General features: G+C 40.5%; 1 protein-coding gene across 2 annotated transcripts in view; it reads left to right on the top strand.

Moving 5' to 3' along the window:
- The first annotated feature begins 553 nt into the window (after nt 1-553).
- The window catches only part of ARHGAP5 (Rho GTPase activating protein 5), a 46755-nt gene continuing 31236 nt past the window's right edge, over nt 554-16072 (top strand). The window contains exons 1-3 of one of the 2 annotated variants that reach the window (XM_040066651.2): nt 554-721; nt 7736-7842; nt 11408-15302. In XM_040066651.2, the coding sequence (XP_039922585.1) occupies nt 11580-15302 (3723 nt within the window). In that variant the 5' untranslated portion in view covers nt 554-721; nt 7736-7842; nt 11408-11579. The remainder of the gene's footprint in view (nt 722-7735; nt 7843-11407; nt 15303-16072) is intronic. The other variant, XM_040066652.2, reaches the window with a different exon arrangement.

Below are 16072 nucleotides of genomic sequence, written 5' to 3'. Positions count from 1 at the left end.
ATCGCTGCTACGATGTACGACGTACGCTTAGGCTAGGCCCCAGCCTAGGCTGGCCAACACCCGGCAGGGCCGGTGGCCCGGGATCGAGCCCACGGCCGCTCGCACACCTCGGGGCCACTCTCACGCCGGGGCGCCGTCCCGGCCTGCGCCGCTGCCCGAGGCGGGACTCGAACCCCCGGCCCCGAGACTCGCGGCTCCCCGCGCTACCCGCGCGGCCACCGGGGCACGAGCGGGTGCGCGCCTCGCGCGCCCCCGCACGGGCCGGGGGGGGGGGGAGGGGGAGGCGGGGCGGTGCGCGTGCGCGCGCAGCTGGGTGCCGGCCGCGCGCGCTCTCCCAGGCTTCCCAGGGAATCCAGCGGTAGCAGGAAGAGGCTCTTTCCCGCGCACGCGCAGCTGTCCGGGCGGGCGCGCGCTGAGCCGCGGCGGCGGGAGGGAGGGGGGAGGGGAGGGAAGCTGCTGAGGTAAAGTTAGGGGGAGAGAGAGACTCCGTCAGCGAAGCGAGAGCCGGGGAGGCTCGGCGGCCGCCATTACTGAGCGCCGGGGAGAGAGCGGAGAGGCGGGACGGGGCTGCGGCGGCCGGGAGCGCTCGGGAGCTGCGGGCCGGGGAGCGGAGAGAGCCCCGCGGGGAGGAGAAGCCGCCGGGGGCGCCGGCGTGGAGAGAACGTCCCGGGAATGCTGCCGCTCCCGCAGCCGCCCAGGAGCCGGATCCCGACGGCGCGAGGTGAGGGGAGGAATGCGGTCCCGTGGGAGCCGGCCCGGCCTGGAGCGGGGCGGCCGGCCCGGCGGGCGGAAGGGGAGCGGGGGGAGGAGGCGGCTGCAGCCCGGCGAGCCGGCGCGGCGGCCGCTGGCTGTAACCAGTTCGGAGGGTTGGGGCCGCGTGGGGAGCGGGCACCGGCCCCGCGCCCCCCGCCCGGCCCCCTCGGCCCCGCCGCGCCGCGGAGGGCAGGCGGGAAGGGCAGGGAGCGGAGCGCCTGGTCCCAGACAGGTGATGAAGGCCTGAGCAATGGGAGGGTCTGAGCCTGCTGAACGAGGCTGCCAGCTGGTCACGGCTCTCCAGAGAGGGAGGAAGGCAGGAAGGGGAGCTTCCCTGCTCCTCTCTTCTTCCTTCCTCATTCCCTTCTTCTGCTTACTCCTTTAGCTTCCTCCCTTCTTCCATTCCCGCTGTCTTTCCCCCCTTTCCTCCTTTCTCTGTACTTATTTTCCTCTTCATTACCCCCTAATACTCATTCACGCCTTCTCTGTTCTTTTCTTCCTCTACTAAATTTGAACAGTTGTCCATTCCCCTCCTCCTTCCTTTCACCTTCAAATATTGCTCGATATTAAATTTCAGAAAACTTCACTCTCCTAATGATGTGTGTGCATTTCTGTTTTTCCACCAGGTGGATTTTAAGGCTTTGGAATAGGGTAGCCAGTTGCAGTGTTGCAGCTTTCAAGCGTTTTGAATACCTTCAACCAGCATAACCTTTAGACTCTCTCCACCCAAGGGAATCACCAGAGACATACAGATTTAAAGCCATGGTGTTGTAGCTATAAGACATAAGGAGTATGAAACACTGCTTTAATTAAAAAAAGAAGCAGGACTATATAGTTATAGAAGGAAGACATACTTGTCACCTTCTCCCCATAATAACACCCCACCCCTCTGTTACCCCCCTCTTTTGCTCTCTCCAGTATTGCTTTTGGTATCACCGTGGAATATTTCCTTAATAAGTAGGAGGGGAACGTTTTTAATCTAGACCAAAATAGGCCTGTGGGGGTATGTGTGTATTCTGTAGTTTAGTGTCATGCAGATAAACTGGAGGATTTTTTTTTTTTTTTCTTAATAAAGATCCTTGACAGAGATTTGAAAACTCTACACTGCAGAGTAAAAGCAGTAGAGAGAACAGCATTAGCTGGTCAATTGGACGTCCATTTTAAACCTGTGCGTTGAAGCCAGTTGCAGCACTGGTGCTTGTATACTTATTTCCTAAAGAATAAGAGTTAATAGGTGTCTTTTTTGTCAGTGGTGCTGTCTTACCTTGTGAAGAGTCCTCCGCATGACAGTTGTTTTCAGCAGTGACATCAGTGACCAGAGTTGACAGCCTTCTGATAAAACCCATACTTATTTATAGTACATATCTAAAGTAAGAGTATTACAAATATTCATTTAGGTGCATTTTTGTAAGGATTTACTTTCATTTTTGTGCTGCTTAGAAAATTATTTTTAAGAAGTGCTAAAATTCTTAAAATTTTATTTATAGTACTCTACTAAAACTCAGTGTTAATAGAGCTCAGAAAGTATGATGCACATGTAAGGGGTTTTTTTAAAGTCCGTAGTATTTGAAGTATGGGAAATTGTTTAACCATTTGTTACATTATCACTAAGTTGTTTTAATATAAGTTGCTTGTAAGGTAGGATGTACTGAGGTGAAGTAGCATTTTTTCCCCCCTAAAGTATCCCTATCTAAAAGGTATGCCATTGTTGTAAAATTGTAAATAATTGCAACCAAATGCCTACCGCTCCCTGGTATTGGACTTTATTTTAGCTAAGGTGTTGCATGTGTAACATAATCCAATTAAATACTTTAGACTCAGACTAAATTGTTTTAAAATGCTATATTTAGCACTAACAGAACTAAATGATCCACATGTTTCTCAACTATGCGCTTTCCTAAAGCTGTAGGTGTTTTTTTCCGTGTGCAGACTTTGTAGAAAAGAAAAGCACTGACAATAATAGATTGTTCTGCGTAAGTTTCCCTGTTGGGACTTGTTAGTTGAGTAGATAGTTCAAGAATAATTCCATTATGTTAAATAAAGATATTAAAAGGATGCTGACTCTATCTTAAGGCTTCCAAAAGTACTTTCTTGACACAAGACAAATCCCATGTTCTGGCATCTTTCAGGAATATTTGGCATAAAACTTCACAAAGCGCTCCTCATCACTCCGGTTAGTAGACTGCTTCGCGGTGTGTCCTTAGGGTTCTGTGCAGATTCTGGGGGTGACACGCCGTGACCTTCTCCGGGAGAGTGGCGCTTTGCAAGCCCAACACCCATCGCGAAGTTCTCCTGGCGAACTTGGTGGGGCGAACTGAAAACAGCCCGGTTTGTGGCCGTGACGTAGCCGTGCGAGGCAGCCCGTGGTGCATTCCTGCTCGGTGATAAGGCAGGAATGCTCTCCAGAGGGGCCTGCGTCCCGCGGCCGGGAGGCTCCTGCCGCCAGGGGGCTTTGTCCGCGCCGGGCCCGCGGCCCCCGCCCTCACGGCCCCGCAGGGAGCGCGGCGCGGTTCAGGGGGTCCCGGTCACCATGGCAGTTCCGGATTAGCGCTCCCGGGGCTTTTTCCTCCCCTGCATCTGTGTTACGGCTCTCCTAATGGGCACACAAAATACTTAATCACTCTTTAATCGCTCTTTGGTTGGTCCGTTCTTTCTTTCTTTTTTACTCTGGGAATTTTTAGCCTAAAGGTCAGTGTAAGTGAGCTGGAAGAGTATTGCATTTTACAGGTTATTGTTTGAACCGTCTCATCACTTCCTTGTATTTACAGATTTGGTGAAATATCTGAAGAAAAGCGAGTTCGTAATTCCTCGCAAGAAAATCTGAAACAATTGTGAAGTTATTTTGAATTTGCATGTTGACTGTGTTTTTCTAGTTACATCTGTTGGAAAACAATTAATCTGTGGCTAGTTCTGCGCGTTACATTTTGTGTAAATAAGAGTTGTTTCTTTGGCTTTGAGTTAAAATTCCCACGCATTTTTGCAGTTCTGCGTCAGTTGACGTTCAGACGTGACAGAAGAATGTTTGCATTTAAAAAAAACAAAACCAATACCTGCATGCGTAATTTTTGGAAAAGTGTATATAGTTGCATTTTGGCATTTATTTATTTAAGTTGGCCAATTTTTATGCAGAATATTATTTGCTGCTTATATGTGCCATTTCCCGTTCTCATTTCATAATTTCGAGAAGGGGATAACCAGTATTGTTTTACACAGGTAGAAATGACACATATAGCTTGTACAAGGTCAAACAACAAACTAAGCTTTATGGTGTTGAGTCCTGGATCCTATACTGCAGTTGCTCATAAAGCAAAATAATATGAAATGGTCCAGATCTGTGGATAAGTGACGTTAGTTGTAGTTGTCCATACCAGGATGTAAATTTTACTTTTTTCTTGCAGGAAATGCATTTTAGCCCTTTTCTGTCTTTACTTTGATTCCTCCTTTGTCTGCTTCCTTTTCTTGTGTCTATAAGTTTTTTTTTTCTGAATCCCCTTTGTAAAATTTCTCCATTGGTTTTGTGTTTTCCATAAATAAGCCTGCTTGGGAGACTTGTCCTGAGAAACTTCTCTGAGCACTCTGCTTGGTTTTGGTTGGAGCTTATCCTATGCAAAAAGAATTAAGAATTTATTACTTCTGTAAACTTGCACTTTCCTTCCCTGTTAAAATACAGGCTTTGAAACTATATTTAATGCTTTCAGGTATTCAAAAGTCTGAAGAGAAGTAACTTGAGAGGCCTAAGTTCAGAATACTGCTTGATTTAAACCTTTGCAGTTTACCTTTTTATTTTGCCTTTATTTAAGTTATATAGGTTGATTTTTTTTTTTTTTTTTTTTTTTTTTTTTTTTTTTTTTTTTTTTTTTTTTTGTGGAGAGCAATAATGATAATAGATGCCCTGGGACTGCTAGATTCCACCTCAAGAATGATATATTGAATTCAGAAATAATATTTTGGCTGTGATATAATTTTGGGTAATACACAGGCAGTCTTCAGTGTATTATTATTAATAGAAGACATTTATTGAGCTTAATAGGAACTATGAGCTTTGAGCTTCTGTTTTAAACAGTTTTTCATTGCTTTATAATATGAAGTTGGGCAGTTGGGGTTTATCCTTTTTATTTTTTTTTTTTTTTAATAGTACATCGATTACTTTGCTTTTGTATGGAGAGAATTATCTAGGCTACAGAACTCCTTTAGGGATTATAGTTGGCTGTCATCATACTAACCAGATCTGAAATGAACAGCAGTTGGAGTCATCCATTCTCATCCTTCATTTCCCTAGCATGATTAATCAGCATACCACTTCAACTGAATTTCTTTTCAGCCAGAGGATCACTGTTGTCCCTTACTGTCTTGCTGTTGCTTGCTTGAGCTTGCTTTCTGATAAGCAATCTTAATAAAGTTTTTTCTCATGTTGACTGACACTTGGGTAATTGTTGTATTTACCATTATTTAAAAATAAGATTTCAAGTATGGTTAATTAAGGCTATCAGCGCTTGTGAAGGCAAGAATGTTGGTGTGTTTGAAAAGTGGACTGGACACGTTAAGTGTTAGGACCCTAACAGACTTAAGTGATATGAAATTTTTGATAAGGTTGCGTTGGTATACTCTGGTTTCATTTCTACAAAAAGATTTTCACTTAAGGAGAAGATTTCTTAGGCTTGGTTGAATGAAAAAAATCACTCTTGTTAAATACTGAATGAGAAACGGCAACATTACGTTAAGGTACATCAACTTTTTTTTTTTTTAACTGGTTGTTAGAAGGGAAAACAGTTGAATTCTTACTTGTCTAGGTAGGCCTGTAGTTACTGTTGTGCTGCTAGATCTCAGATGTTGGTTACTGTAGTAAATGTTTTCCTATGCCAAGTTTTAGTTCTTAAAAAGTATGAAGTGAGGAATGACTTGGTATAAAAACTTGGTGTCAGTAGTTACTTGAATCCGGAGCTGTAACTTTCTTGGAGTCCATGTATTTTGAGTGTGCAACACTTTCAGACTCATCCTCCTTGGTGATTTGCTGTAGAGGTTACAGTAACTTTCTGTTGGTATATTCCTATACCTTGCAAAGCAGCCTAAGCTGTGATGGGCCTTTTATTCACATACGCTTCTCTTTGCTTGGCCAGGTAATTTCCAAACACACTTGCAAGACTATGCTGGTTGAAACTAACCCCAGAAAATACTAATCCATAAGCTGTTGTGTCTAGACAACACTACAGAGTGAGTAAAGGACTGGGGGAAAACACTTTATTTTTCCCTGTTGGCAACTGCTTAAATAGTTGATGGTCATAAGCAAATCTGGGAACTCTTTCAGACAACATTTTTGCTTCAGCAATGTTAGGTCTAAAACAGTTTCAGGTTCAGAAAACAATTTTGGAGGATATTGAGAAATACTCAAGGGTATTTATCTGTAAGTGATTTTCTTGATTGTGGACTCATCTACAAGTTCCTGTGCACCCACAATTACTTAATAATGATAGATGATTAACTCTTCAAGTATTTATTACTTGCTAATAATATGGCATTCTATTCTAGTGTTTAGAATTTAACTTGGAAGACTTTGGGAAACATGTATTTGTAAATAGGGCTTTCTGTGGCCTCTTAATGTTTCTGACTGATGTTGTGGGGGCCTGTCTTTGAGCTTTCTCTTGTGGCAGTGTCCCTCAAGGCTCAGATGCATTCTTGCCGGCGGAGACACATTTCTCTCTCTGTCTGCTCTTCCACATACTCTTGCGTTCTTCAGAGTCCCATTGTCTTTTTTTCCTCATGAGCAAGTGTGTGCTCTGTTCAGCTAGCCGCTGATGTAGAGGAGTGCCACAGCTTGGAGGTAAAGGCAGGGAGCAGGACTTACCGCCTATCTTCTCTATCAACGGATAGAATTTAGCACTGAAGCTCAGCCAGGCTTAATGCAGGACTGATAGACTGCTGCCTATGGATTTTGGTGTTGTTTGGTACCACAAGATTAGTTACTGTTGTGGTATTGGTATATTGTTTATCAGTATTACCAAACCTTTTTTGTCCAAAAGAAAATTTACTAGAGCAAAGTGAATATTATTCCCTAAGAAAAGTGAAATTATTAAGAATATAATTGTAAATGGCAAAACAAGAAAATGCTCTTGTTTTGATGTAGTGTTTAACACATTTCCAGCATGGTGCTGCATCATGCTTAACAGTGATACCTTTCCTTAGTTAAAAATGGCTTACACAATATTCCAGTGCAAGTGCCTCAGGTTCCTTTCCTGTTCTGCATCATAATGTGTGGATCACTGGCCTGGCAAAGTCTGTGTTTTGTGTGAGTGCAAAGGAAAGAACAATGGAAGAGAGTTCTGGTTTTGATTACTTTATAGTAGCATCCCTGCAATGAGATCAGCACTTAGAAGGGTTATATTAATAATTTGTACCCTAGTTGAGAAATCAAAGTCTTCAAATATAAATATACTTTCATTTTCTAATTTGTTAGTTTGTGAGTCCTTTTAATATAGAAGCGGTGTACTACCGGTGAAAGGGTTTTGAGGTAGAATGTGCCTTTTTCCTATTAATAGAATATATATATAGACATACTTTTGTTTCATATATTTTGTACTTATGACTATACCAACTTCGTCTTGCAAAGCTATGTTCTAAATACTTTAGAATTCCAGATTGTTCTACAAGTGATTAATGTTTTTTATAGCTCACATTTTATCTGTTATTTGAGAAATGACATTAATACTTTTTCAGAACAGGCTTCTGCAACCTAGGTACTGTTGAAGTATCAAGTTGAAATTCAAATCACAATCATATAAGAATTTGCCCTCTCTCAAATATTAATAGGCATGCTTACAGGATTTAAACCCTCCAAATTTAGACAAAGACCAACTTGAGTTTTGTTTATGGGTTTAAAATATGGAAAACAATTCTCATGCATAGGTGAAATGTTGTACCTTCTCTGATTGCTGCTTCTTCCTTCCTAAACTTGAAGCTTTTAATGGTTCTTATTTTTTGTTTTCAGATCCCTCAGGGAAGGACTTACTGAAGGGCACTGTTTAAATGTGTGACATTACTGCAGGAAGATCACAGCAGGATAGTCATGTTGCTTTGCACCTCTTTTTCCTAAGGGTAAGTTTGGGCTTTAGGCCTCTATAATGTATTTAAGGGTGAAGGTGGGTAAATAAGTACAAGCTGCGATCTTATTTTCTTTATAACTACACTTGGAAATATAAAAGATTTAAAATCTAAAAGAAATCTGTAGAGACAAGGTCCTACAGTGCATATGTAGATGATCAGAGATTCTTCCTGCAGTGATGTCAGACACTTTGTATTATTCTCAATCCTAAGATAGAAATTAGTTGGGGAAATCAAACAACCCCTCCTTTGAATCTGTAACAAAGGTTGGGGGTAGGGTTAGATGAATGTGTTTACAATTTGTTGTAATTGTAATTTATAATTTGTTGTAATTTATAATTTGTTGTAATTGAATCAGGCAGATTGAACTAAGATAATGGAACTAACTTACAATGAATTTCCACAATGCACGATTTAAACCAGTACAAAATGATAAAGTAAATTTACATTAGCGGTATAGTGAAATGGAAAATTTCCATGTGGAGAACAATTCAGTGATGATTACGTATTAAATGTGAGGCCATTATAATGTCAGATTTTTACCAGTTTTATTACTTAATTAACATAGATTTTGTTCTGTGATTTTTGTACAGTGCGAAGTAGGAAGTGTATTTAAAAAAAAAACAACAAACCCACACTGGTTTTAAATAGCTTTAGTGATTCAGCTTCTACTATGGTTAAAATCTTTCATGTCAGAACTTTAATGAGAGACTGATGTGTTTGTTCTCCCTTTGTCAGTGTCCCCTTTCGCCTTACTCTTTGTACTTACTCGCTTAAAAATGTATTGATTGAACAAAACATTTTGTAGATGGAGGAGAACCTTTGCTACTGTGGATGTAGAATATCTGAAAGTATTGATTGTTTCTTATAAACTAATTGCAAAATGACAGTGTCTTCCTGATGAAATGAAGTCATCCTGTGGATGAAGATTTTTGTGTTCTAGTTTAGTCGACATGAAATCTGTATTGTGCTGTGGCGAACAGAAAACATTTTATAGTGAAAGTGCTGACTAAATTTCTCATTCTAACAGTTTGAATGATGCTACTATGATAAGCTTTGCTTTAGAAAGAAGACACTGGGTTTATTTGTAGTAATATAAATACAGCTTGTAAAGGATGTTATTATTGCTAAGTATTTTTATTCCTGGAGCCATTTTCTGTTAGGTCCAAATTCTGTGTTTTAAGAATATAATAAACACAGTGGAAACAGTGAAAAGCAAAATCTAAAATACAAGTTGTCTTTCTGAATGAGTCTTTGAGTAATCTAATTTAACTGAAAAGGAATTCTAAAACTGGCATAAAAGTTTCAGTTTTGCAATATGAGAGCTCTTGAGTATAAAAATAGGTGTTCTTCTTAATTTTGTAATGAAGTTGATACTTTCTTCTTAAAAAAAGTACTTTGCTTTTCTATGATTTCTATAACTAACGGTTGGTTGTATGTATGTAGTTTGTATTTTATATTTGGTTAGTTAATAGCTGCTAAGAAGGATGAGGTATGTAACACTAAAACTTTAGTATTGATGCGTGTTATACTTTTATTCTTATTGGGGCTATTTATAGATTTGCTTGAGTACATTTGTGTGGTTACTTTGTACTCTACAAATGTGAAAGCAAGTATGTTGAGTAGAATTCTATCTACCTTTCATTTATAGTGCCATGTAATAGTTGTCTGTTTACCAAGAAAAGGAGAAGTATTTTTATCAAAATGTTTTCTCAGAGGATAGAAAAGTGTAGGTTGGAAGAGACCTCTGAATGTCAGCTTGTCCACTCCCCCGGCTCGAGCAGCGTCACCTAGGGCAGGTTGCCCAGGTCTGTGTCCAGGTGTCTTTTGAATACCTTTAGTGCAGGAGCCTTTACAAGCTTGCTGGGCAAACCAGGCCAATGCTCAGTCACCCTCACAATAAAAAAAAGTGTTTTCTGATCTTCAGATGGCATATTCTGTATTTTAGTTTGTGCCCGTTGCCTCCTGTGCTGTCCCTGGGCACCGCTGAAAAGAGCCTGGCTCTGCTTTCTTTGCACCTTTCCTCCAAAAATTTGTACACGTTGATGAGATCTTCCCTGAGTCTTCTCTTTGCCGGTTTGAACAGTCATAGTTTTCCTAGCCTTTCCTTAAATGAGAGATGCTATGGTGCTTTAACCGCTTGCAGAATTCTCCAGTAGTTCAGTATCTCTCCTGTACTGTGGAAGTGGACGCAGTGTATCAGGTGTGGCCTAACCAGTGCTGCAAAGGGGAGAAGGTTCAGCTGCCTTGGCCTGCTGGCAGTACTTTGTCTAGTGCTGCCCAGGGTAGTGAGCCTTGTTTGCCACAGGTGCATGCTGCTGGGTGGTGTTCATGTTCACTGGGATCCCCAGGTCCCCCTCTGGGCAGCTGTTCCTCAGGCAGCTGGCTCCAGCATATACTGCTCCCTGTGGCTATTCCTCCGTGCGTGCAGGACTGTATCATTTGCTCCTCCTAGTTTCGTCATCAGCAAACTTGCTGAGAATACATTCTCCCACATCATCCAAGCTATTAATGAAGTTATTGAACAGTATTGGACCCAGTACTGGCCTGTGGAGTGCACTGCTGGTTACTGGCCCCCAAGCAGATCTCATGCCACTCGTCACAATATGCTGGGGCCAGTCATTTGGTTATTCAATTTTTTCTGTCTTCCTCATAATGTAATTGAGTCAAAACCAGCAAGTGCATTTCTGTTTGCAGTATGCATGCAAGCAAAGTCTTCTGATGAATAACTGAGAATTAGTGGTAATTGTTAAACTTGATGACAGCTTCAATAAAGCCGCTGGAACCTTGTAGTAATTCTGTGAAACTCTGAATGTAGATAAAATAGTTTTGCTTCCCAGTAATAAAAGTTTTTTCATAGAGACAGAAGGAATGAAACAACATTGTAGTCTTAAAATCTGTACATAAGTCCTACTCTTAGTGTTTGTATGATGTTTATGTTTTTCTGTAGAATGCTGGTTTGAAACATTTCCTTAAAGGCAGTTTGCTGTTAGTATATGAATCAAGTAGTCTACTTCTGCAGATAGGTAGCAGCTGAGGCATGTGGTCAGCTGCCTGCTTTTACAGCTACTTGTTTTGAAATTTTCTTTACTGCAACCAAAGCTCAGATCTACAAGTGTGCATAAAAGTAATGTTATTCATGCAGATGAGCATCATATCTAGTGAAAATGTGTGTGTGAATAGAAGTGCATGAATATTGGGTTGGGTTTAGTGTTTTTCAGTGCCCAGTATTCATAAACTGAGGAGGAGAACAGTAATTTGGGGGTTTGGGTGTGGGTTTTCTTTATTTTTAGAAGTATGCTGATCAGCTAATAAAACTGCTGACAAACTACTACTAAACTGTGCCTACAATCTGTTTATTTTAAAATTTGTAATATAAATAGCATTAGCATCACTGAATTATAAATTTATGATCTCATTCACAGTAGTTGTAGAATTTTCATATACACAGAAAATCAGGGTGGTCGAGCAAAAGTGGTTCTTTAAATCTCTTTTCACTCATGAATATTATAAATAAATACCTGCAATCTTGATTTTTTTTTTTCTCTGTATTTTTTAGGAAGATGATGCTCCTTGTCCAGGTTATCTGAGGTTCTCTTAATCACAAGCTGAAGCAGGAACGACTGAAGGCAGTTTCTGGAACCCTGGATATACAAATCTGTAGGAACCTTTTCCAGAATGAAAACCACATACAGTTACCTTGATAATTGCAAAAGGATGAGAGGAAAGTTATGATGGCAAAAAACAAAGAGCCACGCCCCCCATCTTATGCTGTTAGTGTTGTTGGACTGTCTGGAACTGAAAAGGATAAAGGTAATTGTGGAGTCGGAAAGTCATGTTTGTGCAATAGATTCGTTCGTTCAAAAGCAGATGAATATTATCCTGAGCATACCTCTGTGCTTAGCACAATTGACTTTGGAGGAAGAGTTGTTAACAATGATCACTTTTTGTACTGGGGTGACGTAACACAAAGTGGTGAGGATGGAATTGAATGCAGAATTCATGTAATTGAGCAGACTGAGTTCATTGATGATCAGACTTTCCTGCCTCATCGGAGTACGAATTTACAACCGTACATAAAGCGTGCAGCTGCCTCCAAACTGCAGTCCGCAGAAAAACTAATGTACATTTGCACAGATCAGCTAGGCTTGGAGCAAGACTTTGAGCAAAAACAAATGCCTGAAGGGAAATTAAACATAGATGGGTTTTTATTGTGCATTGATGTAAGCCAAGGATGCAATAGGAAGTTTGATGATCAACTTAAATTCGTGAATAATCTTTATATCCAGCTCTCAAAATCTAAAAAACCCATAATAATAGCGGCAACAAAATGTGATGAATGTGTGGATCATTATCTGCGAGAGGTTCAGGCCTTTGCTTCAAATAAGAAGAATCTTGTGGTCGTGGAAACATCGGCAAGATTCAATGTCAATGTTGAAACATGTTTTACTGCACTGGTACAAATGATGGATAAAACTCGTGGTAAACCTAAAATAATCCCCTATCTGGATGCCTATAAAACTCAAAGACAGTTAGTTGTTACGGCAACAGATAAGTTTGAAAAACTTGTCCAAACTGTGAGAGACTATCATGCAACTTGGAAAACTGTTAGTAACAAACTGAAAAACCACCCTGATTATGAAGAGTACATAAATTTGGAAGGAACAAAAAAGGCCAAAAATACATTTTCAAAACACATAGAGCAACTTAAACAGGAACATATTAGAAAGAGAAAAGAAGAATATATTAATGCATTGCCAAGAGCTCTTAATACACTTCTATCAAATCTTGATGAGATTGAACTTCTGAGCTGGTCAGAAGCCTTGAAGGTATTGGAGAAAAGGCCTGACTTCCAGTCCTGTTTTGTAGTGCTTGAAAAAACACCCTGGGATGAAACTGACCACATAGATAAAGTGAATGACAGAAGGATTCCATTTGACCTTCTTACTACCCTAGAGGCAGAAAAAGTTTATCAAAACCATGTGCAGCATCTTATATCCGAAAAAAGGAGGGTTGAAATGAAAGAGAAATTCAAAAAAACTCTTGAGAAAATCCAATTCATTTCACCCGGACAGCCTTGGGAAGAAGTTATATGTTTTGTGGTGGAGGATGAAGCATTCAAGTACATCACTGATGCAGATAGTAAGGAAGTGTATGGTAGGCATCAGAGGGAGATTGTTGAAAAAGCCAAAGAGGAGTTTCAGGAAATGCTTTTTGAACATTCAGAGCTATTTTATGATCTGGATCTTAATGCAACACCGAGTACGGATAAAATGAGTGAAATTCATGCAGTTCTGAGTGAAGAACCTAGATACAAAGCTTTACAGAAACTTGCACCTGATAGAGAGTCTCTTCTGCTCAAACACATAGGATTTGTTTATCACCCAACTAAAGAAACTTGTCTCAGTGGCCAAAACTGCATGGACATAAAAGTAGAGGAGTTGCTTGCCAACAGTCTTCTGCAACTAGACCATGGACGCTCAAATTTATACCATGATAGTGCCAACATTGATAAAATCAATCTTTTTATTTTGGGCAAAGATGGCCTCGCACAAGAATTGGCAAATGAAATTCGGACTCAGTCCACTGATGATGAATATGCATTAGATGGAAAAATATATGAACTAGATCTTAGGCCAGTTGATGCCAAGTCCCCCTACTTGCTGACTCAGTTGTGGACCTCAGCCTTCAAACCGCATGGTTGTTTCTGCGTGTTTAACTCTATTGAATCACTGACTTTTATTGGGGAGTGCATTGCAAAAATAAGGGCTGAGGCATCTCAGATAAGGAGAGACAAGTATATGGCTAATCTTTCATTCACATTAATATTGGCTAACCAGAGGGACAGTGTTAGCAAGAATCTGCCTATTCTGAGACATCAGGGACAGCAATTGGCTAACAAGTTACAGTGTCCTTTTGTAGATGTGCCTGCGGGTACATACCCACGCAAATTTAATGAGGCCCAAATAAAACAAGCTCTGAGGGGAGTACTGGAAGCAGTTAAACACAATTTTGATGTTGTAAGTCCAGTTCCCACCATTAAAGATCTTTCAGAAGCTGACTTAAGAATTGTCATGTGTGCCATGTGTGGCGATCCCTTCAGTGTGGATCTTATTCTTTCCCCATTCCTTGATTCTCACTCCTGTAGCGCTGCTCAGGCTGGCCAGAATAATTCTTTGATGCTTGATAAAATAATAGGTGAAAAGAGACGTCGAATACAGATAACTATATTATCATATCATTCTTCAATTGGTGTAAGGAAAGATGAACTTGTTCATGGGTATATACTGGTGTATTCTGCAAAGCGAAAGGCATCCATGGGAATGCTTCGGGCATTTCTTTCTGAAGTTCAGGATACAATTCCTGTCCAATTGGTGGCTGTTACTGATAGCCAGGCGGACTTCTTTGAGAATGAAGCAATCAAGGAACTCATGACTGAAGGAGAACACATAGCAACAGAAATTACTGCTAAGTTTACAGCTTTATATTCATTATCTCAGTATCATCGTCAAACTGAGGTTTTCACATTGTTCTTCAGTGATGTATTAGAGAAGAAAAACATGATTGAAAGTTCTTATATGTCAGACAGCACAAGGGAATCAACGCATACAAGTGAAGATGTTTTTCCAAGATCTCCAAGGGGAGGTTCCCTTGACTATAATTATCCAGATTCAGAGGATGATGCTGAAGGACCACCGCCTTACAGTCCAATTGGTGATGATGTAAGGTTACTTCCAGCACCTAGTGATCGTTCAAAGTACCGGCTGGATTTGGAGGGAAATGAGTATCCTATTCACAGTACACCAGTCAATTGTCATGACCATGAACGCAACCATAAAGTGCCTCCTCCGATAAAACCGAAACCACTTGTTCCGAGAACAAATGTGAAAAAACTGGATCCTAACCTCCTGAAAACAATTGAGGCAGGTATTGGCAAAAACCCCAGGAAACAGCCTTCTCGAGTGCCTGCAGCACCACCAGAAGACACAGACCAATCTGACAACTATGCTGAACCTATTGACACAATTTACAAACATAAAGGCTTTGCAGATGATATCTATGCGGTTCCAGAGGATAGTCAGAATCGTATGATTAAAGTTCGAAACTCAATTGTTATAAATACCCAGGGTGAGGAAGAAAATGGGTTTTCTGATAGAGTATCCAAAGGTCATGGGGAAAGAAGGCCTTCAAAATACAAGTACAAGTCTAAAACACTCTTCAGCAAAGCCAAGTCTTATTATAGGAGAACACATTCAGATGCGAGTGATGATGAGGCTTTTACCACCTCTAAAACTAAAAGAAAAGGAAGACATCGTGGAAGTGAAGAAGACCCACTTCTTTCACCTGTTGAAACATGGAAGGGTGGCATAGATAATCCTGCTATTACATCGGATCAGGAATTGGATGACAAAAAGATGAAAAAGAAACCCCACAAAGTAAAAGAAGATAAGAAGGTAAGTTCATTAATTTAATTTTTTTTTTACAACTTCTGGTGCATTGTAGAATGGGAAGAGACAAAATATGCATGAGTTGCATCCTCTTTTGAAACAGGTGCTTTAAAATTTTCAAGCTATATTTATTTGATTTTTTTTGTCGTAAGTTCCTATTAGGTTGCTTGGAACAAGCAAACCTTAGGGAATTAGATAGTTTGTTTAACTTAGCAGCTTTTCAATAAAAGGCAGTTATTTTTATCTCTGCTTGCATGTGGAGGCTTCCTTCCATTTGAGTAAGGTGGTGTGGTTTTTTTAAGGAAAAAGCTGCTTTGTGAGTTCTTGAGTAGAACTGGTTCTTTCAGTTCTTGCAATTTTTGCTATTGGAATGTGGTTTAGGGCGGGTGAATGAAAGGAGTGATTTAGTTTTAATTCTTAGTTGGCTACCTGGAACTCTAGAACAAGTGCATAAAAAGGAAACTTTCTATAGTAGACTGCTGCATTTTCCTAGTGTGGGCAAACAGGTAAACAAGTTGAAAGTTGTATTACTTTTACGGTTCTCTATACAAGCAGAATAAAGGGAACAAAATAAGGAAATAAAGGGGAAATAATAATGTTGCAGTCTACTTATTTTTCAACTGGCTGTCTAAAAAGTTGTGTCATCAAGGTAGTGTTGTGCTGTGGGTTCTAGATGTACATTCTTTGTAGTACAGATTTTGATTTTAGGCCTGCAGTCGTGTTTGGTATAGTTTTGACATTAAATTAGGAGTGTTCCTGATTGGTTAGATATTTTC

This window comes from Hirundo rustica, chromosome 6, assembly GCF_015227805.2.
Source record: "Hirundo rustica isolate bHirRus1 chromosome 6, bHirRus1.pri.v3, whole genome shotgun sequence".
In the NCBI taxonomy this organism is placed as follows: Eukaryota; Metazoa; Chordata; class Aves; order Passeriformes; family Hirundinidae; genus Hirundo; species Hirundo rustica.
Note: the sequence above shows the minus strand (reverse complement) of the source record. Positions and strands in the feature narration are given on the sequence as shown.